The sequence below is a fragment of the Bufo gargarizans genome, chromosome 3, assembly GCF_014858855.1.
Source record: "Bufo gargarizans isolate SCDJY-AF-19 chromosome 3, ASM1485885v1, whole genome shotgun sequence".
Taxonomy (NCBI): Eukaryota; Metazoa; Chordata; class Amphibia; order Anura; family Bufonidae; genus Bufo; species Bufo gargarizans.
Genome location: NC_058082.1, coordinates 259,588,847 through 259,616,385, shown reverse-complemented (window position 1 = coordinate 259,616,385; position 27,539 = coordinate 259,588,847). Strand labels below are relative to the sequence as shown.

General features: G+C 41.7%; 1 protein-coding gene across 1 annotated transcript in view; it reads right to left on the bottom strand.

The window, feature by feature from the left end:
- The window catches only part of RABEP1 (rabaptin, RAB GTPase binding effector protein 1), a 95,786-nt gene that overhangs the window by 44,542 nt on the left and 23,705 nt on the right, over positions 1-27,539 (bottom strand). Inside the window, exons 2-5 of the mRNA XM_044285590.1 lie at positions 27,013-27,141; positions 10,524-10,727; positions 9,022-9,182; positions 6,610-6,729 (exon numbers count right to left, since the gene is read on the bottom strand). Of these exons, the coding sequence (XP_044141525.1) occupies positions 6,610-6,729; positions 9,022-9,182; positions 10,524-10,727; positions 27,013-27,141 (614 nt within the window). The remainder of the gene's footprint in view (positions 1-6,609; positions 6,730-9,021; positions 9,183-10,523; positions 10,728-27,012; positions 27,142-27,539) is intronic.

Genomic DNA, 27,539 nt, shown 5'->3' with positions numbered 1-27,539 from the left:
TAGAAATGAATGGGGTTGCGGATGCGGTGCGATTTTCACGCATGGGTTCTAGGTGACAGTCTATTCACTGTATTATTTTCCCTTATAACATGGTTATAAGGGAAAATAATAGCATTCTGAATACAGAATGCTTAGTATAATAGTGCTGGAAGGGTTAAAAATAATAAAAAACGTTAACTCACCTTCTCCTCTTGTTCGCGTAGATCCCGGTCTGTTCTTTAGCTGTGGGCTGTGGTGATGTCAGATCACATGCTCCATCACCATGGTGATGGACCATGTGATTGGAGCATGTGATCTGACATCACCACAGGTCATTCAGCCCACAGCTAAAGAACAGACCGGGATCTACGCAAACAAGAGGAGAAGGTGAGTTAACTTTTTTATTATTTTTAACCCCTCCAGCACTATTATACTATGCATTCTGTATTCAGAATGCTATTATTTTCCCTTATAACCATGTTATAAGGGAAAATAATACAATCTTCAGAACATCAATCCCAAGCCCGAACTTCTGTGAAGAAGTTCGGGTTTGGGTACCAAACATGCGCGATTTTTCTCACGCGAGTGCAAAACGCATGACAATGTTTTGCACTCGCGCGGAAAAATCGCGCATTTTCCCGCAACGCACCGGCCTCTTATCCGGGCAAAAAACATGACGCCCGTGTGAAAGAGGCCTAAAGGTTCTCATCTACTGCTGATCAGCATGCTTAAAAAATGTGTTACTGGAAAATCTATAATTTTTCAGTAAGAATTAAAGTAAAATAATTTTCACCTATTGGATTGTCCCAATGGCACATTATAAAGTTTGAGGAAGTGCAATGGGAGACTAAGTGACCCTCAGGGTAAGGAAATGTGTCAGCAAAAATGGCATCTGACAGTTAAAACTAGATAGTAACACCTATCTTTTTTGTAATCTTTTTATTTTCTTTTTTTTTTTATCAGATATTTTTTATTAATAGTTTTTAAAAAAAAAAGAAACACAAACCCAGATACAAATAGTACCAAATCCCACCCTCCCTCTCCCTCCCCTCTCCCAGATCTGCGGCACAGCCAGAGTCCATGTTGACGGTCAGGAATAATCTCTTTATTTTCTGATTGCAGATTTATTTCTTCTGTTTTCTGAACAGGATTATGGGGACGGCCATCTTGCTTGAGCTATTCTTAACAGCATTTAGAAAGCATTAAGAAGATTGCTTTACGGCAGCCCCATGGCCATAGACACAATGGTCAGGAGGAGACCTCTGACTTCTATGGGAGAGTTTTCTAGGCATGCTCTGTGACCCGTGCAGAGGTCACTGTACAAGGGAAGAATAGAGAAGTTCTGACAATCACATACTGTGAATGGTGGATCCTCTTATCTGTACACAGAGGTGATATCATTACAGGCAGGATTACAATAATATATAACTGCAGTAAAGTGATCTGTACAAACCAAGAAGTGGCGTCAATTATTATTAGACATAGGGGCCAGTGCGAAAACTGCAGGATTTTTTATTTTATTTTAAAAATAAAAAAGTGACATGGAAAATTAAAAATAAAATCAAAAATTATTAAAAAATATGTTAAACATAAAAAAGTGATTAAAACAGCAGATCATTTTCTGATGACACATTCCCTTTAAGGCGATCACTCCACATATGTATCAGAGATGGTCAACAAGCAGACGTGATAGAAAAGGAAAAGCAACTTCAAAGAGGGCACTTGTACCTCTAAAGACAATGAGGGAGGGAGTACTGGCTTCTTTATACCTTATGTCTTTTTAATGACATACAAGATATGCCTTATTCACACGTCAGTGTTAAGGGACTTCCCTCTACAGTCAGCGTTTGGTCAGTGATTGTGAGCCCAAACCAGGTGCGGCTCGAAACACAGAACAGGTGCAGATCTTTCCCTTATACCTTACGTCTGTGGAGGCTCCAATTTTTTCCCCCCAATGTATATGTTAAACGTAGGAAAAAAAAATGCCATGTGAACATCCCCGTACACTGATTCATGGACGCAATAAATTGGGGAATTGTCCTTTGTGCAGTCGCAGAGACTTAAAACTTTTACGTATTTTTATCTCAAGCATACACAACCTATGTTCATTGCATATATTGGGTAACTGCAAATGATAAACTTGTGGGCACCCAAGGTGCTGCAGTGATTGGTAACGTGGTTCCTGTCCTGAGAATCACCAGCAGTATTCATTTGTAAAAACGGAGCAAACAATATTTAGTGGGACAGCTATTCCTGTTTGTAAGAAGACACTTTCATGTATTTCTTGGTATCTATATCTAAGAGACACTATTAAACGTTTTAATATTTGTAACCACTGGTAAATCTGTGTCAGATATTTGTTTGTTTGGTTATTTGATAGATCTGATGGGGCAGACCTCCGAGACACTTTTCTACTTGTCACATTAAGGGCTCATGCACACGACCGTATGCCCTCAGAGACATACGGTCCGCGAGCGGGCCATATGTCTCGGAGCGGCATACATCGTGCGAACGGGAGCGCACAGCATCATAGGGCCACCCGCGGGACTATTGTCCTGCACTCATATGACCATAGCTACAAGGTGCCTGCTGTTTTAAACAGCAGACACCGGGACTAATGTATAAAGTCGACCAGAACATCAATCACACATAGCTAACACCTCAGATGCCATGGTCAAATGTGAGCTGGGAGCTCAAAAACTCAGTAGCACGTGCTCCCGGGTGTGCAATGGCTCCCCCTAACAGGTTATCAGGGAGCCAAGGCTGCCGCAGATAGGTTCCTATCGAGACCCTGCCTGTGGCTGGGCTCCACAGAAACAGAGAAATTCTCATAAACTGCAGTAATAATGCATTAGAGTCTATGAGAAAAGCAATCTAATGACTGCTTGTTCAAGTTGCCTAGGGGAACTATAAAAAAAAAAAGTAAAAGAAAGAAAAAAAAAAAGTTTAAAAAAATAATATAAAAATACAAAAATTCTAATTTCCCCAAAATTTTAATAAAACAAAATAAACACCATAGGCATCGCCACATGTAGCGAATGGTGTAATGGTAATAAAAAAAAAGAAAAAAAAATGAAAATCTAAATTGCCGATTTGCTATTTTTTGTCACTTCACAGTCCCAATTATTTTTTTTATTAAAAGTGATCAAAAAGTCAAACACACTCCAAAATGGTATCAATAAAAACTACAGATCGTCCCACAAAAACTTAGCCCCCACACAGGCCCTAAACATAAAAATAAATAAGTTATGGGGGTCCTATTATAGCGTTGTAAAGAAAAAAATTTGTTTTTTTTTCCAGTATTAAAATGCAAGAAGAACTACAGATATGTGGTATCATTGTAATCGTATTGACTCGGGGAATGTAGGTTACAGGTCAGTTTTACAGCATAGGAAATGCTGTAAAAACAAAACACCTAAAAGTGTTGTGGAATTATTTACACAATTCCACCCCATTTGAAACTTTTTCCAGCTTCCCACTACATCGTATGCAACAGTAAATGGTGCCAATAAAATGTACAACTTGTATTGCAAAAAACAAGCCCTCCTAGGGCTATGTGAATGGAAAAATTAAAAAGTTATGGCTCTGTCGGATGGGAGTCAAAAAATGACAACTGAAAATGGCCCAGTCCTAAAGGGGTTAATTCAAATAAAAAAATATCCTATGTCCATATGGCCTATTGAAAGTCACAGAAGGCAGTCCCTTCTGGGGACCACCCTTTTATGAGCCAGATCAAGGTAAGTTAAAGCAGCTCTCCCTTTGGCAGACCTGGCGAGAGGCTATGCAAATGAGCTCTTAAGCAAACTCTTCCTCTAATGCCACCATATAAGGAATTTGCAAAAATACAGCGTCTCACCCCCTCACCGTATGGATAAGGTGCTCACCTTCGGGTCCCACCCTCAGGACCTATGAGGACAAACTGGAATACAACTATTGTGAAGGGGCACACTCACAAGGGAAACACTGTAATATTAGAAAATTTGGACTTTATTGATCTAAAACCATACCCCTAAAAATAAATAAAATCATACACACAAATAAGCACACTTGTATACAATACACCAGCGTATCGGCAATGTCCCAAAAGATGTTCTGAATTTGTGTGTATGATTTTATTTATTTTTAGGGGTATGGTTTTAGATCAATAAAGTCAAAATTTTCTAATATTATAGTGTTTCCCTTGTGAGTGTGCCCCTTCACAATAGTTGTATTCCAGTTTGCCACCATATAAGGCAGCTATCCTATAAGTCAATGTTCAACCCTTTAAACAGGCCTTGAGACATAACTTGGCTAATAAGGGAGCACCTCATCTGCAGACAGCTGTTTTGGGGTGAATTCCCCTCATCATTGCAGAGCAGAGAGTACTGGCTCAACTGGGTAAGAGGCCTCGGTCAGGAAACATTGAGGGAGATTTTTCATCTCCCTTGCGCCAGAAAAGTAGCTTTAAAAAGTCGCAAGCTGTGTGTCTTCAATTTTTTGGCAAAAGAGGGCATGGCAAGGGTGGTAAAAGGGTGGGGCCAACAGCGGAGACAAATTTATCTTCGTTTATGCCAGCTTTCAGGTGCAAATGAAGCCAAAAATCTATGGCAACTCTGAGATGTCATAGATTTCTGTTTAGGCGCATGGACTGCTGGAGGATGCACCTCATCATGAATGTGGCGCATCCTCTGACAGTCTAGATGTCTTGATAAATCTCCCCTTATATCTCCTTATGGACAGAGCCTAAACGGTGTTAGGGGTCTTATAGGCCAGGCAACGCTCCTCTGGGAAAAGTGTATGCAAATAAGCTCTTAGCAAACGCTGCCTCTGATGCCACAAGATGTAAGGTTGTTATCCCATGTCTTGCTAAGACAGAACTTGATAAGAGCTCATTTGCTTACCCCCTTCTCAGAATTGCAGAGGACCATATTGCCTGGCCCATAAGACTCCTGACACTGTTTAGGCTCTCTCCATAAGGAGATATAGTTATCCCCAAATCCTGACCTAGGCCTCTCACCCAGTAAAGCCAGTACTCTCCACTCTACACTAATGAGGAGCAATCAACCCCAAAACAGTCTGCAGATGAGGTGCTGGCTTAATTATTATTAAAGTCATGTCTCAAGGTCTGTTTAAAAGGTCAAACACTGACATACAGGACAACTACCTTACATCTTGTGGCATTGGAGGCAGAGCTTGCTAAGGCCCCTTTCACATGGGCGAGATTTGCGCGCGGGTGCAATGCGTGAGGTGAACGCATTGCACCCGCACTGAATCCGGACCCATTCATTTCTATGGGGCTGTGCACATGAGCGGTGATTTTCACGCATCACTTGTGCGTTGCGTGAAAATCGCAGCATGCTCTATTTTGTGCGTTTTTCACGCAACACAGGCCCCATAGAAGTGAATGGGACTGCGTGAAAATCGGGATGGGGACCCGATCATTATTATTTTCCCTTTTAATATGGTTATAAGGGAAAATAATAGCATTCTTAATACAGATGTTTTATATATATATATATATATATATATATTTTTTTTTTTTTTAAGTCTCGCTTCCTTTTTTTAACCCCTATTGTACTATGCATTCTGTATTCAGAATGCTATTATTTTCCCTTATAACCATGTTATAAGGGAAAATAATACAATCTACACAACACCAAACCCAAACTTCTGTGAAGAAATTCGGGTTTGGGTACCAAACATGCCGATTTTTCTCACACGTGTGCAAAACACATTACAATGTTTTGCACTTGCGCGGAAAAATCGTGCATTTTCCCGCGACACACCTGCATCTTATCCGGGCCAAACACATGACGCCCGTGTGAAAGAGGCCTAAGAGCTCATTTGCACACCATCTTCCTAGAATTCCAGGAGCATTGCCTACCTATAAGACTCCTCACTCCGTTTAGGCACTCTCTACAGAGGCTGCAGGTTAAAAGCTTCCAATAAACCTTCCTCCACTACTAATGTCTCCCTTGTTAGTCCTTTGTATGGATAACAGGTGGTCGTCCAGGGATCCACTGTGACTGTCTCATTGCTGGGATGCTGCCTTTAGAGAAGGGGTTTACATCTGACAAACCCTTTAAAGGGGTTTTCCCAAGACTTTAATACTGATTACCTATCCTCTGGATAGGTCATCAATAGCTGATCCGTGGTGGTCCAACACCCGGGACCCCTGCCGATCATCTGCTTAAGAAGGCAGTGGTGCTTGCAGTAGCGCCATATCCTTCTCTCAGCTTTTCCTAGGCCAGTGATGACAAGTCCATCAGTCACGTTGCCTAGATGCAGCTAAGCCCCATAGAAGTGAATGAGCGCAATACCAAGCACAACCACTATCAAATACACGGCACTGTGTTTGGTAAGCTGCGGTAAGGCCGTGGCGCTCACAGGAGTGCCGGTGCCTTCTCAAACAGCTGATCGGAGGGGGTCCCAGGTGTTAGACTCCCACCAGTCAGATACTGATGACCTATCCAGAGTATTAATGTCTTGGAAAACCCTTTTGGATTACTTATGCACTGCATTAATACCCCCATAGTCTAGGTACTAGAAGACATATGTTTGTAATTTTGCTTAGACTTTCCCCTTTGTCCTCACACATTCTCACAATGTTTTCTACACTAAAATACAATCTAATCAAGGAGGATATGAAACCTTAAACGCTTCAAGCTCCTTTATCTTCTCCTCAGCTTCAGAAAGTTTCTCCTTTAATGCACCAATTTCCTTTTCCATGGGCATCACTACAGATCGCAGTTTTTCAGCATCTTCTTGGGCCTATTTACAAAAATAAAAAAATAATGTATATTATTTCAATAAACCTTTATGCTCAGTGTTTAACTGCATACACATTTAATGTGTGTGAGAATTGGAAAGTATAGTTTGTAATTGGATTGAAATCTGGCTGAAGGACAGTGTCCAGAGAGTTGTGGTTAATCATTCCTATTCAGAATGGTCCCGGGTTATAAGTGGTGTACCCCAAGGTTCAGTTCTGGGCCCTCTATTATTTAATTTATTTATTAATGATATTGAGGACGGTATTAATATTTCTATTTTTGCAGATGACACTAAGCTGTGTAGAACTGTACAGTCTATGGAAGATGTCCATAAAATACACGCTGACTTGAACACTGAGTGATTGGACATCAACTTGGCAAATGAAGTTCAATGTGGATAAACGTAAAGTTATGCATCTTGGTAGTAATAACCTCCGTGCTTCATATGCCCTAGAGGATGTAACACTGGGAGAGTCACTTATAGAGAAGGATTTGGGTGTCCTTGTAGATGGTAGATTAAATAACAGCATACAATGTCAATTAGCTGCTTCTAAGGCCACCAGGATATTGTCATGCATTAAACGAGGCATGGCCTCGCGGGGCCGGGATGTACCACTTTACAAGGCGATGGTGCGGCCTTATCTGGAATATGCAGTTCAGATCTAGGCACCAGTCCATAGAAAGGGCGCACTACAGCTGGAAAAAGTACAGAGGAGAGTGACTAAACGGATAAGGGGCATGGAGGGTCTTAGTTATGAGGAAAGATTAAAAGAATTTAATTTATTTAGTCTTGAGAAGAGACGTCTTAGGGGGGGACATGATTAACCTATACAAATACATAAATGGGCCATACAAAAAATACGGTGAAAAACTGTTGCATGTCAAATGCCCTCAAAAGGAGGCACTGCCTCCGACTGGAGAGGAAAACGTTCAGTTTCCAGAAGCATCAAAGCTTCTGTACTGTAAGAACGGTGAATCTGTGGAATAGACTTCCTCAGGACGTGGTCACAGCGGGAACAGTGGACAGTTTTAAAAAGGGTTTAGGTTGAATTGTTAAAAGTAAATGACATTAATGCTTATAAAAATGTGTAGAAATCTAGTCTCGTTTCCTTCTGGGATTCACATGCCCACATATCCCTTGGTTGAACTTGATGGACATGTCTTTTTTTTTACCGTATCAACTATGTAACTATAGTGTATATGTTTATATGACAAACACAGTAGAGATCCTGAACTAATCGAGGTTGAACTTAAAGTGATAATCCAACTTTAAGCAGCTCTTTCTGACATATAAATAAGTCATTGTTTATAGTTATGAAGCTATATTTCAATCTTTTATCCTTACTTTGGGCTGTCTTTTGAGCAGCTTTGATCTCAAACGTCAATAAGTTGAAGTTTAGAATTCAGCGTAAGCAAACTAACATTGTAAGTTGTGGAAGCGCCATCTTGGGCAATTTAGGTCTAGCAAGTGCCATATGGAAAAGAAAATGCATTTGTTTTCTTGCAGGCGATTTGTGATGGTGATCTGGACACTTGATTCAGCTGGTTTCTGTACTGTATGTCGACAAACTGGTTAACGGTCATGAATTCCTGCAAGACCAGCATCAGACTGGTTCAAGTAAAGAATGCTCAGAGGACAAAACAACTAAATGTCTGGAATGTAGCCACATAAAGTCACATCACAGCGATTGAAAAGTTTTATGTTAGGTTAACTCTGTATACAAGACATTTCAAAATGGTTCTGTACTGAAAGGAAAAATAAAAAAACTTTTAAATGTCAGTGACATATCAAAGGTTTTTGATTGGTGGGAATCCAAGTACATAGACCCCCGCCAATCTCTAGAGTGAGTAAAAAGAAGCACTGACACAAAGGACCGTCTCTCCTCACTGCCAGGAGACGGACTCAAGATCAGCTCACAGACTTTCTATTGTTCCGGTCTTCAGCAGGAACAGACAGAGCTCTGTATGAGGGCTTGTTTCTCCGCATTCTAGCGATCGGTGGGGGTCTCAGCACTTAAGATTCCCACTGATCAAAACCTTTTCCTAAGTACAGGTACACTTTAAGCGTGGTTGAATAGTAAAACCAGGAGAAGCCATTTATGTTCTGGGACAATGTATTATATATTAATTTTGGATAACCACTGTTTAGCTAATTTGTCCCTTAATGCCATTGTGCTTTTTAATCCAAGTTAAAATTTAAGTGAGATATCTCCCATCTATGCCTGAATGAATGAATGAAGAACTTACAGCATAAGATAAAGTAATGAAGTAGTGTCTCAGGAAATCTGCATACCTTTTTCATATCATTTTCCAGGTTTTCCTCTTGCTGACCTTCGGAAAGTCGTCTCCTAAGCTCTGCAATTTCCCGTTCAACAGACTCCCTGTACTGCCCCCACTGGCCTCGCTCCTGCTCTAATCTGCGATGAAACTGAAGTTCATACTCTCGCAGAGTGTCTAAGAGATATTCAGAAATAAAAGAAAGCACGATACAATTACCGTAATTAAGACTGAAACTTGAAAAAAAGAAAAATGCTTGGAGTCTTTCAGGATAGCGTCTCCCATCACAAAAGTGTTAAAGCTGATCCCGTACATGCTATTAAAATATAACATTTAAGTTGGCACAAAAAAGCAAAAATATGTGCTGGGGAAAAACATTCATTTTTCATTCTTGACTTATTACCCAACATTTATTTTTGCCTTTTTGTACTGTTGGCGTTAGTTGAGTGTTGAAAATACTTCTGTATATTTTGACTGGTTTGTTTCTGTAGTTGGGTTTACTTTCAATATCCTAAGTCGGCATCCAGCTCTGGACACAGGAATGAAATTGTAACTATAAGGCGTTAAAGTGTTTTGCACGCGCATGAGAAAAATCGGCAGACCCGAACCCGGACTTCTTCACAGAAGTTCGGGTTTGCCTTAGGTGTTGTGTAGATTTTATTATTTTCCCTTATAACATGGTTATAAGGGAAAATAATAGCATTCTTAATACAGAATGCTTAGTAAAATGTGGCTGAAGTGGTTAAAAAATTAAATTAAATTAAAAGATAATTAAACTCACCTCATCCACTTGTTCGAGCTGCCCGGCTAGTCTTCTTTCTTCTTCTTTGATGACCTGGGAGCAAAAGGACCTTTGGTGATGTCACTGCGCTCATCACATGATCCATCACATGGTGATGGACCATGTGATGAGTGCAGTGACGTCACCAAAGGTCCTTTTCCTCCCAGGTCATCATAGAAGACTAGCCGGGCAGTGCGAATAAGTGGATGAGGCGAGTTTATTTATTTTCTTTTTTTAACCCCTCCATCCCTATCTTACTAAGCATTCTGTATTAAGAATGCTATTATTTTCCCTTATAACCATGTTATAAGGGAAAATAATAAAGATCGGGTCCTCATCCCGATTGTTCGAGCAACCCCATAGAAATGAATGGGTCTGGATTCAGTGCAGGTGCAATGCGTTCACCCTCACGCATTGCACCCGCGCGGAAAACTTGCACGTGTGAAAGAGACCTAATTGCTGCAGTTTGCAGGTTATGCATAACTTCAGATGAAAAGTTTGTGACCAGGGGACATTTTAGTACTAGGAAATGGCAGAAGGAACAGGGGTTAAATATCTCCAAAGGAGAAACTGATTAAAGGCATGTTCTCAATTTGATATAGCTCAAGAGCAGTATGAAATAAAGGTAACATTTATTTTCACATGAGAACCACAAGTATGGGAGCTAAGCACTACCTGTTACTCCCCAGTTAATGGATGGCGACTCTGGTTTAAGTCATGAGCCAAATGTACCATACCTTTCATAATAGCCTGGAGCGAAGCCACCTCTTCCTGCCATTGTTTTTTCACTTCATCAATGGCTTCTTGCTTCGTGCTCTCAGACACTGTAGCTATAGCTTTGATGTTCTCCATCTCGCCTTCTGCTTGTGATAGCTGGAGCTTCAGCTGAGCTATTTCTTCTTGGGATGCTTGAATGATACCATGCTGCCGCTTTAAGTCCTCTGCAAGGGAATGAATGAACATAGATTACTATTTTAAGGGCCTAAGGAAAATCTAGTGAAAGTATATTAGTTTCTTTTTAATTATTAGTTGATTATTGTATTTGCAAATTCAAGTGTTGGTTCACCTTGACCTTTAGTACTCTAAGGCCTCATGTCCATATTTTGGTCCCTGCATTTTTCTCACTCCCATCAATAGAAATTATTATTGTTTTCTGCAATATGGACCAGAATAGGACATGTTCTATAATTTACTGAATGGCCCCATAGATTCACAAAAAACAAGGCCCCATCAACAAACGCAGATACCACACAGATGAAAAATACGGTTGTGTGCATGAAGCCTAACAGGCATACCTTCCTTTTCATATTTAGGAGCAATTTTGAGCAATATGTGAAAGTAAAAATGTTGCCGGAATCTGTATGTGATTTATCAGTACTCTGCAAAATTTTAATTACTTTAAGGGGGCTGTTCAATTTGGGCTATACTATTTGGGCTTTTTTAAGGCACCTTTAAGAATATGGTGGTCACCTGGTAACCCAATGCTGGGAACCCAAATATCACCTGTAATGGTCAGGGAACCCTAGCAGCAGAAATGTGATTCAACGGCAGAGATGCCAGGTATAGTCATAGGACTACATCTCATCTCCTACAATGTGTCCCTGCACAGTCTGACAATGGCATCTCTGACTGGATAGAGTGAGTCTGTGCAGGTACACCCATCCCCCCAACTTGTTACCACCCATCTGTACCCTTACTGCAGACTGCTAGCCTTTCATTCCTATCTTCTAGCAGAAATAATAGAGGAATGGGACAACATACAGACATAAGAATAGATGTTCCAGAACTGCTATTACATGGGGAATGCATGACGCTATTAAAACAGGCATGTCAGGAGTGGTGAAGGGTCCTCTTTAAAGGGGATTTCCAGCACTTAAATAAATATATGTACGATAAAATATGAAGTAAGATGTATCATTTGATAACGTACTGTAAATAGCTGAGATGGCTCTGTAAGTCACGTATCAAGGTTCCAGGTGTGCACATGTATTTTTTATTAAATAGTTTTTTATTTTGATTAATTATCGTGACCATACAAATTGCACATTAGGAGCTTACAATCCAAGCAGGAACACAAATCATAACAGAATCAAGATATAGCATTATCTCAATAATATAAATGGTTATTACACCCAAACCCACAACATGACCCCCCCCCCACCCCACTTGAGACAGATTTAGTGTATTACAAAGCAATTTCCAATCGCATTGAGATATTAACAGTCGAAAGGTATCATATAAAGCTTAGTAGCCGAAGTAAATCTGATCCATAACAATTCCCAAGAGTCACGTCAATATATCAACATGCACATTCCCCATATAAGCAACCTTTGATACATCCCCCTATATTATCCCTAATCCCTCTATTAAGAGCTAGCCAAGGACTACACACTCCTGATCTATCCATCCAAAGGCCCCAGATATTTTCAAATTTCAACAAGCAATTACGCTTAATATATACCCCTTTCCCCATCCTTATTACAACATTCAATCTTGCAATAAATTCAGCAGTATTAGGAGGAAGAGGCTGTATCCATTTAGCAGCCAGCGTTTTACGTGCCTGATATAATATTCTATTAATTCCAGTGACAATATAATCTTGTAAATTATCAGTGTCAAAAATACCAAGCAGACACATTCTAGGATCAAGAACATATTGTGCACTATATATCTTGTTAATTAACATTACGTCACTCCAATGCCGTTTTAGGGCACTGCAGCTCTGTAACATATGGAATAGTCCAGCCTCTTCCTCACGACATTTCGGGCACCTGGAATCTCCTCTATATTTTAAAAAGAAGCGCTGGGGTTTTATACGTCCTGTGCAATATATACAATTGTGATAATCTAGCCGCTTCACTAAGGGACAAAGTTGGGGTCAGAGCCAATGTTTCCTCCCACTGGGTATTGGTTATTTCACCCACATCCTTTTCCCATTGCATTTTTACCTTAAGAGAAACTTTTTCAAATGCTCTCCCAAGAGCTCAAGGTAGATAGTTGAAATGGCTCCTTTGGCTGAACCCACCTCAAACTATCTTACTAAGAATTCGACTAGAAGTGAACTACAAAGATATCGTTTTGGATTGTGACTCAAGAGCATGTCTTAATTGCAAGTATTTATAAAAATGAACGGAAGATAGACTGAACTCCAAACTTAACTGCTGAAAATGTTTCAAAATACCGTGAGAATATAACTAATTCCAAAGGCCATTCCTTTCCCATTGGGAGAAGCCTTCCAGGCAAAACAGTTCTGGCAAAGCCTGATTATGCCATATAGGCGAAATGTGTATTAAAGGGAACCTGTCACCGGGATTTTGGGTATAGAGCTTAGGACATGGGTTGCTAGATGGCCGCTAGCACATCCACAATACCCAGTCCCCATAGCTCTGTGTGCTTTTATTGTGTGATACATATGCAAATTACCCCGAGATGAGTCCTGTCCCTGACTCCTCTCACGTACAGGACTCATCTCAGGTTAATTTGCATATGTATCAAATCGGTTTTTTTTACACAATAAAAGCACACAGAGCTATGGGGACTGGGTATTGTGGATGTGCTAGCGGCCATCTAGCAGCCCATGTTCTCAGCTCTATACACAAAATCCCGATGACAGGTTCCCTTTAAAGAATGAATAATTGGAAGGCTGAGCACTCACCACCTAGGCCAAACAGAGATACGTACAGATATGAGTAGTGGTGACAATGAAATATTTATTATTACACCTAATGAAGATTAACGACTATAATATACAATAAAAACAGTAATAATAACATCTATCTAATGATAAAACAATGAAAAACAATAGTGCACTTCAATATATTTAAAATAATTGCTGAGGTAAAAAGGCATCATTCAAATACATAACATAATATAAGAATATATATTGTAGTATAAAAGTGGTATAGTTGTCTTCAATGGCATATAATGTCCTTTCAATTAGATAGTATCGATGTTCTAAAATTCAATAAATTTTCGCCGATAAAGTGCCCAGTATATTTTCGAACTACTGTCTAAACGAGAGTCATATTCGATAAGCTCTATTCGATATTATAACAAATTCGGCATATATTCGCTGAATAAAATACTGTGATTACACCTCTTGGTATAGTTCAATTGCCATATGACTTGTGCACACACAGTGGCGTCCCACGTGGCTAGCAATGTTGAATATGGCGGTACCTGATTACAGCTAGTCAGCTGGAGCGGCTCGTGTAATTCTGCGGTCACCAGTGTTCGCGATCCCCAGTGGTCTTCCAAACTTTTCCCAAATATGGAGAATGTTCAAGTGGGATCTCGCTGTTATCAGAACCGAATTTTTAGTTCAGTCTTTGCCAAAAAAAAAAAAAAATCGAACTATAGTCGAGGGCTCCACAAAAGTAAGGATCCAGTTCCAGAATATGTGGATCAATATGTGTCCATCAGCTGATGTGCAGGTCTTGAAACAACCAGACGCGTTTCGGGGTCTTTTCCTAGCCCCTTCCTCAGGGACGCCACTGTGTGCGCAAGTCATATGGCAATTGAACTATACCAAGAGGTGTAATCACAGTATTTCATTCAGTGAATATATTCCGAATTTGTTATATCGAATAGAGCTTATTGAATATGACTCTCGTTTAGACAGTTATTCGAAAATATACTGGGCACTTTATCGGCGAAAATTTATCGAATTTTAGAACATCAATACTATCTAATTGAAAGGACATTATATGCCATTGAAGACAACTATACCACTTTTATACTACAATATATATTCTTATATTATGTTATATATTTGAATGATGCCTTTTTACCTCAGCAATTATTTTAAATATATTGAAGTGCACTATTGTTTTTCATTGTTTTATCATTAGATAGATGTTATTATTACTGTTTTTATTGTATATTATAGTCGTTAATCTGCATTAGGTGTAATAATAAATATTTCATTGTCACCACTACTCATATCTGTACGTATCTCTGCTTGGCCTAGGTGGTGAGTGCTCAGCCTTCCAATTATTCATTCTTAAATTCTGTCTATGACTGGGTGAGTCATCTGGCTTAGTAGCACCCAATCCACAGCTACAGACAGAGTGAGCCACCATACCTCTGTATCCATACTCGAAATGTATATTAACCCTGTAATTCCCAAGATCTCTTTAATCTTCCCCCATACCTTCCTCATAAGTCCAATAATCGGGGATGATTTCAATTTTACATCCACATCCCTCTCCAAAAACGTAACAGGTGCAGAACACCCAGACACCCACTCTATAAGCTTACCACTCCTTCCACAATTACCAACTACGCTCCAGCTCTTAAAATGTTGTGCTTGGGCGGCAAAAAAAATATAGAAAAGGGTTAGGCAAAGCCAGACCACCCATCTCCTTACTCCTCTGTAAGGTTTCATACCTAATCCTACTTCTATCTTTTTTCCATAATACAAAGCGAAAAATTTGTTGGATCTTATAAAAGTGATGCATGGGAATCCAAACAGGTGCATTATGAAGTATGTATAAAAGTTGTGGCATCAACACAATTTTTAACAAATTACCCCTGCCAATCAGAGAAAAGTGAAGTTTATGCCAGGATATCGCTTTTAGTTTAAACTTTGCTAGTATTGGTAGTATATTGTCAGGAATGTACCTATGAGGGTTAGTTGAAACCTCAATTCCTAAATATCTAAAAGATGACACCACTTTAAGATTAGTGTGAACAAGGGAGAGAGACTGCGGAAGGGGGGAGAGCGGGAGAATTACAGATTTATCCCAGTTAATAAGTAACCCAGACTGTTTACCAAAGTCAGATATAACTGATATGATGGGGTCAATTGAAGAGGCCAAATTTCCTACATATAACATGTCGTCTGCAGAAAGTAAAACCCGTTCCTCCATCCTCCCTCTCCTCAGACCTTTTATCAATGGAGTGGATCTAAGCAGGCATGCCAGCGGTTCAATTGCTAGTGCAAAAAGCAGAGGGGACAGAGGACAACCTTGCCTCGTACCCCTCTCCAATTCCAGTATCCGAGACATGCCACCATTTATTCCAAGTCTAGCTCTCGGCTGATCATATAATAGTTTTACCCACTTAATGAAACCAGGGCCAAATCCCAGCTTCAACAGCACAGCCCAAAGGTAATCCCACTCGACACTGTCAAAAGCCTTGGCAGCATCAAGTGAAACCACAGCATAGTGGAGATAACACTTAATCTGTTAGCTAACACTTTGCCCAACACTTTAATATCCACAGTCAAACATGAAATAGGCCTATAAGAGAGTCTACCAAGGTAGGGTCCTTACCCAGTTTTGGGAGCACAACAACTATTGCTTCTCTCATCGAGCTTGGTAAAGTACCCACACGATAGGAATCCTTATACACATTTAAGAGGTGTGGGAGCAATAAATCTTGATGTCTCTTATAAAACTCCCCAGGAAGGCCATCTCCCCCCAGCGCCTTTTCATTAGGAAAGGAGCTCAATGCCAACTCCAGTTCTTCTACTTGAATGTCCCTATCTAGTAACTCCCTTTGTTCCACAGAAAGAGTAGGCATTACGATCTCATTTAGGTAACAATCCCTATCCTTCGGGGTAACTACCAATCTAGATCTATAAACTTCCTTAAATTGGGCATGAAACACCCCAATTATATCCTCATCTCCGGTAGCCAAATTACTATTCATGTCTTTAACAGCGGTCACACAGGAGGGACCCGATTGGTGACCAGCACTCTCTCCTTCCATAAAATACTTCTGTGCTCTGAAAAAGCATTTAGCCCCTTCCCTATTAATCAAATGTTCTTTCAGCAAGTCCTGAGCCTCATTCCAGTTATTGGCATTTTCTGATGTCGGGTTAGCTATGTACTTAGTTTCAGTCTCCAAAACCCTATTGGACAACTCAATTGAAAGGGCCCTATTTTTTGATTTATGTACACTAATTTCCTTAATATATAATGCTTTTAAGGCTTCCCATACAATCGGTAAATTAGCCAATCCAACATTAATATCAAAGAATACTTTTAAAGGGTTTCTGCCACCAGAAATACTGTTATGTAGCTTGTTTTTGACATTTCTCCCTGCAGCCGTTTTGGTAAAATACGCACTTTTATACTATGCTAATGAGCCTCTAGGTGCTATGTGGGCGTAAAATCAGCACCTAGAGGCTCCGTCAACTCTTTATCCCGCCCAGGTCCCCTGTTCTGCCCCCCCCCGCTTGATTGATGTGACGGTTCGCAGCATCGTTGACGAAATCCCACGCCTGCGCCCTTCCCTTCTGTCTTCGGCGCAGTGAGTGAAGGCCGCACTCCTGGTGCCGGCTTCCTCACTGTGACTTAGTCAGCGCAGGCGAACCATATAAAGCGCATCAGTTCCTGCAAGAAAGCTAAGGCAATTATAAGACATCACTAAAGGCACTTTATCAACTCAGGTATTGCCACGTAGAACTTCTTCATGTGCATTCAGCCACTGGCATGCATCTTCAGGATTATCCAACATATGTGTCTCATCTTTAGCAACCACCCGCAATTTTGCCGGGTAGAACATAGAGTAAGGAAGCTGTAGAATCTGCAGCCTTTTCTTAATGTCCAGAAAGCGCGCACGTTTCTTCTGAACTTCTGCAGAAAAGTCCGGGAACAAGAAAATCCGGCTGCCATTTATAGTAAGATTTGTACACTCTCTTGCACCTTTCAGAATAGCATCCCGATCCCTGAAATGCAGGACCTTAAGCAGTAGTGGTCTTGGTGGCGCCCCCGGTGGTGGAGGGCGAAACGGTACATGGTGCGCACGCTCAACAGCAAAAAGTGGGGATAGCTTTTCTTTGCCAAATTTCTCTATCAGCCACTTTTCCACGAAAGTAACTGCGTCCGATCCCTCTGCACGTTCAGGCACACCTATCATACGGACGTTACTGCACCTCAGCCCGTTTTCCATGTCAACCCTCTTGAATATAAGCAGCGAAACATTATGAATCACATGCTGAAGGTCAGGCTTCATTGGCCGCACTTGATCTTCTAAATCACTGACACGGCCCTCCATTGCTCCAATCCTTTTCTTCACTTGTTTCATATCTTGTCTGATAAGCCCAATATTTTCTTTTAGGCTACCCATATTAGTGCTGAGCGAAGCAAGTGCTTTATTACATTGAGCTACAGCTGCAAACACATCTTTGATTGTAGGTTCCGTTTCAGCAGCAACCACCTATTCTGATACAGCACCAACCTCTTGATCTTCCACTGCAAGTACAGCTGGTTCATCAGTTTTCTGGGCATTAGATAAAGTGGAGACTTCCAGCTCCGATTCAAATGCAGAGGACGCCTTTGTATGGGCGAACCTCTCCAAGAGCGCCGCTACCTCCGTCGTCTTCACAGGCAGCGGGGCGCCATTTTGTGCAGTCAGCTCAGCGCTGCTACAATCTTTTCCTTCCCTCTCCTTTGCCTTCTGACACTTCATTTTTCGGCGAATTTTCGGCCAAGTACGAGTGGAACAGTTCTGCCTTCAATATGGGCGAGTCACACTCACTATTAGCAGGTATTAGGAGAAATTTCAGGAGTATTTGCCAGGAGCTCTGCGCCACACACCCGATCACATATCCGGTCAGGCCACGCCCCCCAGGTGTGCACATGTATGATGTCCTGTACTCTGAACATGTGGTTATCTCCCCTCTTCCCCTCCCTGATGTACGGGACAATGATGATTACACGTACCGGTAATTGGATTTTCCAAATCCGACGACAGCACCACAGAGAGAGACAGAGAGAGAGGATCCGCCCCCAGGGACAGGAAACCTACAGAATAAAAAGGAGGAGCCTCTCTCCAACCTCAGTGGATTTCAGAGCAAGAGAGGGACTCCTACCTTAGTTATTCACATTTATAATAAACCAACTATATTTAGATTTTCACCCAGTGCCTACGATAGAAAGGAGGTAAGAAAACATAGAAACATAGAATGTGTTGGCAGATAAGAACCATTTGGCCCATCTAGTCTGCCCAATATATCTGAATCCTATGAATAGTCCCTGGCCCTATCTTATATGAAGGATAGCCTTATGCCTATCCCATGCATGCTTAAACTCCTTCACTGTATTTGCCGCTACCACTTCTGCAGGAAGGCTATTCCATGCATCCACTACTCTCTCAGTAAAGTAATACTTCCTTATATTACTTTTAAACCTTTGCCCCTCTAATTTAAAACTGTGTCCTCTTGTGGTAGTTTTTCTTCTTTTAAAACAGGGAGGGAATAAGGAAGGGTGCTGTCGTGTGGTCTGGAAAATACGATAACCAGTAAGTATAATCATAATTTTTCCCTTCCCCCACGACAACACCACAGAGAGAATTACAGAGAAGACCAGCCTTCCTTATTTAGGGAGGGACCACCGCTTGCAGGACCTTTCTACCAAAAGATAGATCAGAGGAAGGGTTAAGGTCCAAACGATAGTGCCAGAAAAAAGTACAGGGAGAAGACCACGTGGCAGCTCTACAGATTTAAAGGGTTTCTGTCATGAGAAATAACGTTATGTAGCTGACTGACATTAGCAATGTGCTAATGTCAGGAGTACATAACAGTATGCTTTATAACTCCCTGCCTGCAACCGTTCTCTTAAAATATGCTAATGAGCCTCTAGGTGCTATTAGGGCGTTACTTCAGCACCTAGAGGCTCAGTCCACTCACCCTTTGGCACGCCCAGGTCCACTTGATTGACTGGTGAGTTCTCCTCTTCGTCCAGTAAATCCTGCGTAGTATTAGTATGTCGGCTTTGGTCTGGATTTTTTGTCGTTGATTATCCAGCCCAATTCCTGAAAGGTCTTTACCACCATCTGAACTGCTTCCCTGAAGCTTCCTCTGAACTGTGATAAGTTTTTGCAATTATTAAAAAGTTGTCCAGATATGGAACTAACATCACATCCTTTAGTCCTATGAAGGATACCATCTCCGCTACCACTTTGGTAAAGATCCTTAGTGCTATAGACAGGCCAAAGGGCAAATACTGAAATTGGAACTGCTGTAGCTGACCCTCCATAAGGACTGCAACTCTGAGAAACTTCTGGAACTCCGGGTGTATTGGGATGTGGAAATAAGAATCTTTAAAATCTATTACTGCCGTGAAACAATGTGGAAACAGGAGCTGCACTGTAGTTTTCATTGTTTTTTTAATACTAGAAACTTGTTTAAATCCCTCAGATTGATGATGGTTTTGAAGGAGCCACCCGGCTTTGGAACTAAAAAAAGCGTGGAGAAATAACCTTTTGATTGTTTTTTTTGAGGAACAGGAATAAAGACCTTCTCTATTAGTTCTCACTTCTTTTATTATAGGGAAGGACCCTTTTACAGCACAATTTTTTGTAATAATAAATCTTCGAGATGGCAAGGTACGAAAATCTGTTTTTAGACCGTGACAAATCACCTGCAAAACCAATGGGCCAGCACCCTTTTCACAAGAGGAGAGGAAAAATCTTAGTCTTCCTCCAACTTTTGGGTTGGCCTCATTTTTGGGACTGTTTCTTATTTGACGCGGAAGAGTTTCCAAAGAGGAACCCTTTCCCGGCCAAATTTCTGGACCTATATCTCTGGTTTTTAATCCTAAACTGTCTCCTTCCCGCATCACCCTTGAGGACTGAAAGGATCTATTGGGCCTGAAAGAAGAAATTCCTGAAGGATTGGGAGGGGGAAAAAACTCTTCTTCTTATCCGCCGTCTTTTCTAGTAAATCATCTATATCAGGGCTAAAACGAAATTCACCCCGACAGGGAATACCACATAACTCATGGTTAGAAGCTGTATCTCCTCCACTCCAGTTCTTAAGCCAAAGTGCTCTACGAGCGGAGTTAGCAGGAGATGCAGTCTGAGCGCATCTACAGAGGCATCTGTCAAAAAGTCAGCTGCCTTCTGTAATGTGTTTTCAAAGGGAAGAGAAGACCTTTTAGAAACCTTGGAAATGGCAATGTCTATTTTGGGAGCCTTACCTCAAGAAGATGAAGGTTCATCCTCAAAAGGGTATTTACGTTTAAAGTTTTTTGAACTAAAAACCTTTCTACATGTTTTTTTCCATTCCCTTTGAATCAGAGAAATAATGCTATTATGCACGGGGAAGCATCTACCCTTTTTTTTTCCTGCAATCCTTCAAACAAAGAGTCCCCTACCAACTTATCCTCCTCAACATCTTCAATATTCATAGTGGATCTTATAACTTTTAACAGTCTGTCAGTATGTTCAGGAGGAAGAAAGGATCTTCCTATAATTTCGTCCTCGGAGGAAGAATCTGAGGAAAGAGCATCCAGGGGGAAGTCGCCAGAATTGTCTTGGGACAGGTTAACCCTTTCGAACACATTACGCTTTTTACTGGGTTTTAGTGTATTTTCTACTTCCATCTTAAATAGTGTTTTAATAATCTCTAGGAGGGATGGGGATTCATCCGAAATAGTCTTGTCAATACAGCTTTGACACAGCTTTTTGTCATAAGACGACGAAAGAGCTGTTTTACATATGGCACATTCTTTGTTTTTCCTTTTAGCCAGCATTTTCTTAGGCTTTGACTAAAAAAATAAAATAATACAAAGAACCATAATTAGAAAGGAAAGACAGTCGCCATCTCACTCACCCAGAAAAAAAAAGAACTCTGTCCAAGTACCGTAATGGGTGCTACCATCTCTCTCTCCATAGATTCTTCAATCTTTCTGTCTTCCATCCTAGCTGATAACAGCAAAGGAAGCCTGCTTTAGGGTCAAAAACATGAAATTTCTCAGACAATAAATAACCTTCAAGTCACTCCCTGCTTCCACTGTCACTGGCCAGGAAGAAAAGGAGAGGAGGGAGAGAGACACAAACAAACATACTGCCTCCATGACCTGGAAGTCTGTATGAGCAGCTTTATGCAGAATTCTCAAGCCAGATTACTTGAGTCAGTCGCACTAGCTCAGGGACGCTGGAGCCGTTCCTCGATCTCCATTAGCCGCCTATCAGACCTCGGCGTCTCGGTGGTAAGGGATATCCTTTTATAATATCGCGGGCCGGAAGTACATCCCAGGTGCTTCCGTAAGTGTGTCACCCGCTGCGCTCGCTACCGGAAATAGCTGCGCTATTCCGTAGCTCTTTGTCCGTCCTGAGGCAGTGTGGCAAAGTCTGCATGTAGGGATGCTCATGCGCCAACTGCCCGACTTCCTACCGCATGGTAAAACTTCTGCAAGATCCGGAGGAGCCCCCCCCCCCCCTCCCCCAGATCCTAGGGTCCTGTCAGCCTGCACCGCGATGGACCCCAGCAGGATACCGTTAGCCCTCTAGGGAACCCCTAGGATAACACAGATCAAGGGTAAATACCTGGAAGACAAAAACTGTAGGTCTCCTACTCCAGGGACAGGAAACCACTGAAGGGGTAGAGAGGCTCCACCTTTTTATTCTGTAGGTTTCCTGTCCCTGGGGGGCAGATCCTCTCTCTGTGGTGGTGTCGTGGGGGAAGGGAAAATCATACATTACATTATTTCTGCTGTTCCCTGGCTCTCCCATTTCCTCACTGTCAGGATTGTGTTTCACAAGCTGGGCAGCAAACATTGGAAAGTCAGTAAGCAAAAGAACATCTCAGCATGGAATAGAGGGTCATAAAGCAGCTGTAAAAATTGGCATATACACTCACCTAAAGAATTATTAGGAACACCATACTAATACGGTGTTGGACCCCCTTTTGCTTTCAGAACTGCCTTAATTCTACGTGGCATTGATAGCATTCTTTAGAAATGTTGGCCCATATTGACAGGATAGCATCTTGCAGTCGATGGAGATTTGAGGGATGCACATTCAGGGCACGAAGCTCCCGTTCCACCACATCCCAAAGATGCTCTATTGGGTTGAGATCTGGTGACTGTGGGGGCCATTTTAGTACAGTGAACTCATTGTCATGTTCAAGAAACCATTTTCCCAGTCTTCAACAGTCCAATTTTGGTGAGCTCGTGCAAATTGTAGCCTCTTTTTCCTATTTGTAGTGGAGATGAGTGGTACCCGGTGGGGTCTTCTGCTGTTGTAGCCCATCCGCCTCAAGGTTGTGCGTGTTGTGGCTTCACAAATGCTTTGCTGCATACCTCGGTTGTAACGAGTGGTTATTTCAGTAAACGTTGCTCTTCTATCAGCTTGAATCAGTCGGCCCATTCTCCTCTGACCTCTAGCATCAACAAGGCATTTTCGCCCACAGGACTGCCACATACTGGATGTTTTTCCCCTTTCACACCATTTTTTGTAAACCCTAGAAATGGTTGTGTGTGAAAATCCCAGTAACTGAGCAGATTGTGAAATACTCAGACCGGCCCGTCTGGCATTAACAACCATGCCACGCTCAAAATTGCTTAAATCACCTTTCTTTCCCATTCTGACATTCCGTTTGGAGTTCAGGAAATTGTCTTGACCAGGACCACAACCCTACATGCATTGAAGCAACTGCCATGTGATTGGTCGACTAGATAATCGCATTAATGAGAAATAGAACAGGTGTTCCTAATAATTCTTTAGGTGAGTGTATGCGAGAGGAGGGGCAACATGGGAACTATAGGCCTGCACATTGTTAATGCTGACCACAAAAAAAAAAGCCCTTGAAGCATCAAAATGAGGTGCATCAAGGATCTGGGCAAAACAATGAAAATTAAAAAGACCTATCACCTCTCCTGACACATCTATTCTACTAACTACTTGCATTCCCCAAGCAATAAAAATCCTGGAGTGTCTTTTCCTATAACAGTATGTGTGCCATTCCCTTTTATTTTCCTCTATAAACGTATTAATAAAGTGACAACTGGGTATTACCGTTCGCCTTGTCAAAAGGGTACGTCCCTGTACAGTCTGACACTTCCAGCACTGATTGGCCAGACTGTAGGGACATACCGCTAACTGGTGATACCCAGCTGTTTTATTCTAACTAGTAGGAACAATATAGTCATAGGAATAGATACTCAAGAACTGTCATTTCATGTGGAATATACAATTATTTTCTGAATGTCAAAAAGACCTTCTTTAAAATTAATTACTCCTGATCTATGGGGGCATCATCTGGCGAGTATTCAGGCACAAAATGTACTTTTCTGTATTTTGCTTAAGTTCAGCAAACCTGTCAGCTGATTTTTGCTTCCCTCTCTGACAGCAGGATATGATAGAGGAAATGAAGCAGAGCACTGTGATACAGATTTAAAAGATTTGGAGCAGGATTTCTGAGTGAAAAGCAGTACCGTAGATCCTGACAGGACTTCTAGGAGAGACGGCAAAAACCCTGCCTACCCCACTCACATAGGACGATTGACAACCCTCTCTTCGGCCAGGTTCACACTTCAGTTATTTGCTCAGTGATTTCCATCAGTTATTGTGAGCCAAGACCAGTAGTGAAGGCCACTCAACAATAAGGTATAATGGCAAGAGCTGCATCTGTTCTATATTTTTGACCCGCACCTGATTTTGGCTCACAATAAGCCACATGACCGTAGCAGTTCCGTGCAAACAGCTGGTCCACTATATACAGGCACCTGCACTTGAATGGGTCCATAATGCTGAAGATATGGTGCAATACTTTTCTGTGGTGCGGTTCGCGGACCCCATTCAAGTGATCGGGTCCACATCTGCAGACAGCGGGCACGCGGTGGATGTAACGATTTGCGGTCAGCAGCACAGGCACAGCCGGTGTTCTGCCAAATCTCTATACCTTGCGAAAAGTCTATACCGGAAGTGACGCAACCGCACAGTAATCAGCTGGAGGAGGGTGTGCGCGGCGCAATCGCACATCCACCGGCTTAGCATATAATTATTGCAGCGCCGCGATAGAAGTACTTTGTACACCGTGCGTGCGCACTTAGGGGTATAGAGATTTTGCAGCGCAAAATCTTTCATCAGATCTCCCTACCCCTGAGTGCGCACGCGCCCACAAATCATCAGTTGCAGTTCATCCTTACCGCAGAGCTGAGTGCTGGATACCGACCTCACCACATAGTAGAGCTGAACTGCAACTGATGATTTGTGGGCGCGTGCGCACTCAGGGGTAGGGAGATCTGATGAAACATTCTGCGCTGCAAAATCTCTATACGCCTAAGTGCGCACACGCGGTGTACGAAGTACTTCTATCGCAGCGCTGCAATAATTCTTTGCTAAGCCGGTCGATGTGCGCTTGTGCAGCGCCGTGCACACCCTCCTCCAGCTGATTACTCTGCGGCCGCGTCACTTCCGGTATAGACTTTTTGCAAGGTATAGAGATTTGGCAGAACACCGGCACACGGACGTGTGCATGAAGTATAACTGATGGAAATAACTGACCAAATAACTGAAGTGTGAACTCAGCCTTATACACACACATTGATACAAGTCAATCCTTTGTGTGAATGGGGTAATCAGGACTCTCCCGCTTTTAGGAGTCATGTCAGGATTTACTCTGCTTTATACTCCTGGTGCAAATCATACATGCCTATATACAGAGAGCTCCGCTACACTCCCTCTATTATATTCTGCTCTCCAAAATAACAGCTGCAAATACCCCAAAGGTCTAGTTATATATATATATTTTTTTTTTTAAGTCTCAAATGTCTGGGTTTGGGTCAGTAAACCCGTGGTCGGGCCAGGACACGTCTTGGATATGGATGCGCAAATCCAGCTTTAGGGAAATTTTTGTGTTTTAGGATACATGTGACCATCTTGAAATTACAAAAAAAAATAACAAAATGTAAAATTATGAATTGCTAAGGTTACTAAATGTGTTTCAAGTGTTAGTTTCATGTGTTTAGAAAAAAAACAAACAAAAAAACACACACACACCCTTCCCTCAAGCTACTCTAGTGAAATCTGTGTTAGAAATCTGAAGCATGTCAGTATGTGGCTGAAGATCCCACACTATAGCTGCCATGTGACAACACATGTCTTAAAGGGAGTGTCACCAGGAGTCAAATGGTACCATTTTTTCTTTTGTTTTGATGTTCACCAGAGGCAAAAAACGCTGTTTTATTCATATGTAAATTAGGGCTCACAGGTGCCCAGGCCGCTCTGCCTTCTTCTCACATAACCCCTCCCTAGCCTGTAGCTTAGCCCACCCTGTAGGCCTCTTGCGTCATCCAGTGTAGTGGCCGAAATCCCGCTGGCGCATGCACACTGCATGGAACGATGCTGCTGCCCACAATGGTCATCACAGTGCGCATGCGCCGGCGGGATCTTGGCCAGTACACGTGATGAGGCTTACAGGGCAGGCCAAGCTACAGGCTGGGGAGGGGTTATGTGAGAAGAAGGAAGAGCGGCTGGGGCACTTGCGAGCCCTCATTCACATATGAATAAAGCTGCGTTTTTGCCCCTGGTGAACATCATAACAAAAGGACAAATGTACCATTTGACTCCTCTATATAGTTATGCTACAGCGCTGTGTAAGCAGTGTATAAAGGCAAATTCTGGTGACAGACTCCCTTTAACCCTTTAATGATCAGGCCTGAAAAGGCCTTAATGATCAGGAACTTTTGTGTGGTCTAACAGTCCTACCTTTTTATTTTTTTATTTGTTGGACTACCAAAATAATTTTGGCAACATTTTTTTTATGCGACTGAAACACATTATTTCAAAAGTCTTTTTTTCCCCCCAGATAATAGCTACTTACTTTTTAAATATACAAACTGAAACCAAAATAAATTATTAAAGTAATTTCCCTCTTCTGTTTCCATTATTCCAATATATGTGTGTGTACTTTAGCCTGCGTGTGGCGACTATGGCGTCAGTTTCAGTTGACATTGGTGTTTTTTTCTTTTATTTATATTTTTATTATATGTCTATATACATATTTTGGGCACATATGTCCCCTCCCAAGAGGTCAATAAAAGACTTCTGGGGGACACTGACACTTGCACCTTTCCACTGTATCTGAGGCATCCAGTTACTGTGGACGCCCCAGCTACGGTGACATGGATGTGTGAAGGAGGCCTTATTCACACGTCTGTATTCGTGATGACGGAAAGCCCCCAAAAATTGGTGCAACTGTTTGAAGTCCATAGCAAAAAAAACAAAACAGACTCATACATAATTTATCTAAAGCTAGGGGCAACAAGTGCAGCTCCTTGTAAAGATCACAGGAAATGCTGATGTGTTCACATTATTATCTGAGCTAAAGATCATGTTACATATCTATATCATTCTTTCTCATTTTTACAATTTGACTGTAAACATTTTGGCTTTGATATTTGTCACACTGTCAAAAAAAATAAAACAAAAAAAAGGAAGTAGGCAGCCCTGAGACACATAAAAGCACAAAATCAGTAACAACAAGCTCACCCTCTTTAGCCAAATACAGCTCTTTAAATTTCGCCCTCTTCTGATTAAATTCTTGCTCTAGCTGCGCCTTGATCTGAAGATATTCAGCATTCGATCTCTCCAGTTCCTCCACACGTGTCTGCAGAGAAGCTGATAAAGAAGACAGAGAAACCTGTCAATCACAACATTCAAACAGAAAGACGTGGCTTCTATTTACTGGCACTGATGGATGCAGCCAGGTGCAAGATTATCAAAGAACGGCAAGATCTTAAAGGGAACCTGTCATCAACGTTATGCTGACCTCACTGAGAGCAGTATAAAATGGTGACAGAAATGCTGATTTCCGCGGTGTGTCACTCATCAGTTAATAGTAAGTGTTTGCTGAGAACCAGCATCATAATCATTGCAGCCCAGGCCTTGAGAAGAGTCAAATCTACCTGAGAAGAGTCCTGGTTATTATAATCTCCTGCTCCCTCGCCCATCTGCTGATGATTGGCAGTTGTCTCCTAGAGAGAAAGGGAGAAAACTAGGTAGAAGCCTGTCAGCCA